The 2563-nt window shown below is 43.3% G+C and overlaps 1 protein-coding gene across 1 annotated transcript in view; it reads right to left on the bottom strand.

Annotated features, from left to right (window-relative positions):
- Positions 1-343: 343 nt before the first annotated feature.
- BTRC (beta-transducin repeat containing E3 ubiquitin protein ligase) overlaps positions 344-2563 on the bottom strand; it is an 87653-nt gene continuing 85433 nt past the window's right edge. Inside the window, exon 13 of the mRNA XM_010000081.1 lies at positions 344-548. Within this exon, the coding sequence (XP_009998383.1) occupies positions 387-548 (162 nt within the window). The 3' untranslated portion in view covers positions 344-386. The remainder of the gene's footprint in view (positions 549-2563) is intronic.

Raw genomic sequence — 2563 nt, forward strand, 5'->3', positions numbered from 1 at the left:
ACTGCCCAGGGTCAGGCCATCTGCATCCCCTTGTTAGGCAGCAGCTGCTCTACTCGCTCTGCAGAAACCCTCTTCCTTCTGGACAGCAGCAATAGTTGATTTAATTATTGATGATGATGGACAGAGGGAGGAGGAGTTCTACAGGGGAACTCACAGGTGCCACATGCCACAAATCCTAAAATGAAGTCTCTATCCTAAGGTATCACAACCATTCCTGTCCTTTTACAGGACACTGTAATTACTGTCCAACCAAGATGAGAAATACTGACAGACTCAGCTAGCTATTCAGGCAGCATGTTCAAACTAGACTCACAGTCATCTTTGAGCCTCTGATTTTTTAACATTTTTTTTTACCTGTGCGAGTGTGAGGTACAGTGTAGTGTTATTTATCTTGAGATGTAGGTGTACGTTCTGGACGGGGAACGAGTCGATTCTGCTTGGGCAGCTGGGTCATTCAGAAAATCCCAGATGAGGATGGTGTCATCATGTGAGCTGCTGACGATCTGGAATTCGTCAAACTGAAGTCGAAAGACTCTTCCAGAATGCTCCTAAATGCAAGTGGGACACACAGCAGGTTACTTCACAAACTTGCTGGCACCTAGGACGGAGCAGGGAAGAAGAACTTGGGCTTGGACTCCAGTGTTACATTAATTTCCCAGTAAAGCACATAAGGTACACTGTACCTCACCATCACACAGCATAAATTAAACCCTTTCAATGTAAAGGTTTTGCCATATCTGAGTATTTGGTTCACAGGAAGTTCATATTACAGTGACCCTGTTATTCCTTAAATCCCAATATTGGACATACACTGCAGAACAAACCAAGCTCCCACCACCACCCAATTCTGTCTTGTGAGGCTGACAGGAGAACTGTCTTTCTTGGTCCATGGTGAAACTCTTCCCAAAAATCACAGCATTCGCAGATGAAATAGGTTACAGGGAGGGAGATAAGAACTTTTCATTCAAGACTTGGCACCATTGCCACTGTCAAAGATGAAAGAGCTCAATACTGGAAGACAGTAAAGAGCCTGTTGTAAAGTCCAGTGACACAGTTATCACTCCTCTTAAGCAGTTCTAGAAATATGAACCAGAAAGGGCACTCTTTATAGGTAGTCTGCATTCTGCTCTGAGGCTGAGTGGAAATGGCATGACAATTTGGCCAGAGTTCAGACTGTAATTAACAGACAGTAAAGTCAAGATCCTGGATATTACAGAGCAAATCCACTTTGCTTTCCATTTTGTATTGCCTATTTTTTCTTGGTGCTTACACTGCTGCAAGAGAGAGCAGTGGCCCCCTCAGTCAGAGGGGAAATGAAACCAGGCAAGTAGAGTGAGCCCTATCTCTTCTATTAATACATATTTCTCTTTAGTGCTCACATGCTGTAAGGCACCTAGGGTCAGGAAAAAAACCAACATGCTTGAAAATACTTTAGCACTGAAAATATAGGTTTCTCCAACATTTAGACAAACGACAATTGTTAGCTACTAAATGGAAAGCCTTTCTCATATGGCACAAGACTACAAAAATACAGCTTGGTTTGCAAAGCACAACAGCTGCTTTAAAATGAAACTCTGCATTTTAAAATTAAAATTAGTGGAAAATACACACAAGTCAGATTCTATTTTTAAGATAAATTTAAAAAAAGGTCCAGTTGTTGGAACCATTCTGACCTTCTAACTATAACTCAAATATGTCTTAAAAACACCTTACGGGTTTCTATCTTCCCACCTATTCCAAAGAAAAACATTCTTCCAGAGTGTGCTGTAGCAGTGAAGTTTTAGCAAGTTTTTCTTGCTAAAAAAAATCACTATGGCAGCCAGATTCACTGAGGGACTTCTCACAGGTCCACCCAAAGAAGGAGGTACTTCCAAAGCCCATTTACAAAGCTCCCTTCTTTCTCCCAGTTATTGTAGGCTAAGCAAGGTTGCCCTAGAAGTTCCACACAGCAGCTGCCCTTTGCTGGTGCAGTGGCAATAAGCAGACTGGACACCCTAAGCTGAGGCCACAAGGACCTGAACCTCATAGGGAAAGCTGAATTGTGTGCTTGTTCTGCACCTGGAAAGCTTCTGTTAAATTCATGTGGCCGCTGTTCCAGCTAATGGAAGACAAAACTGGAAGGGACCTGGTACACAGTGAGCATTTGTTATCTGTGCACTTTCCTCCTACTGTTTGAAAATTGAACACGAGCAGCAGGAGACTCACGATGTTCATTGTGCAGCCAGGTTTAATTTTGAAGGCCGAAGGAAGAGGAAAAAAACCAAACCACGGGTAAGCGGGTATAAGGACGCCCTGTTGTCATAAACATGGGAAGTCCTAAAAGCACCACAACAGCCTCCTCTGCCCCCCTCTTCTGGCCCCCTCCGTTGCCATCAAATGGGGATTTATGAGTATCCATGTGTTGAGATTCCTACAGCGTTTCCATCCCACTGCTTCTGATTTATAATACAATTAGCTGGGGCACTTTGGCTGTCCACTGCTGGAAAATGCAGAGGAAATCACTCCAGTTAAATTAAGTCTACAGGTTACTAGGCACACATTTGTCTCAGGTTGTGGCAGGAAT

This window comes from Chaetura pelagica, unplaced genomic scaffold (assembly GCF_000747805.2).
Source record: "Chaetura pelagica isolate M959 unplaced genomic scaffold, ChaPel_1.0 scaffold436, whole genome shotgun sequence".
NCBI lineage: Eukaryota > Metazoa > Chordata > Aves > Apodiformes > Apodidae > Chaetura > Chaetura pelagica.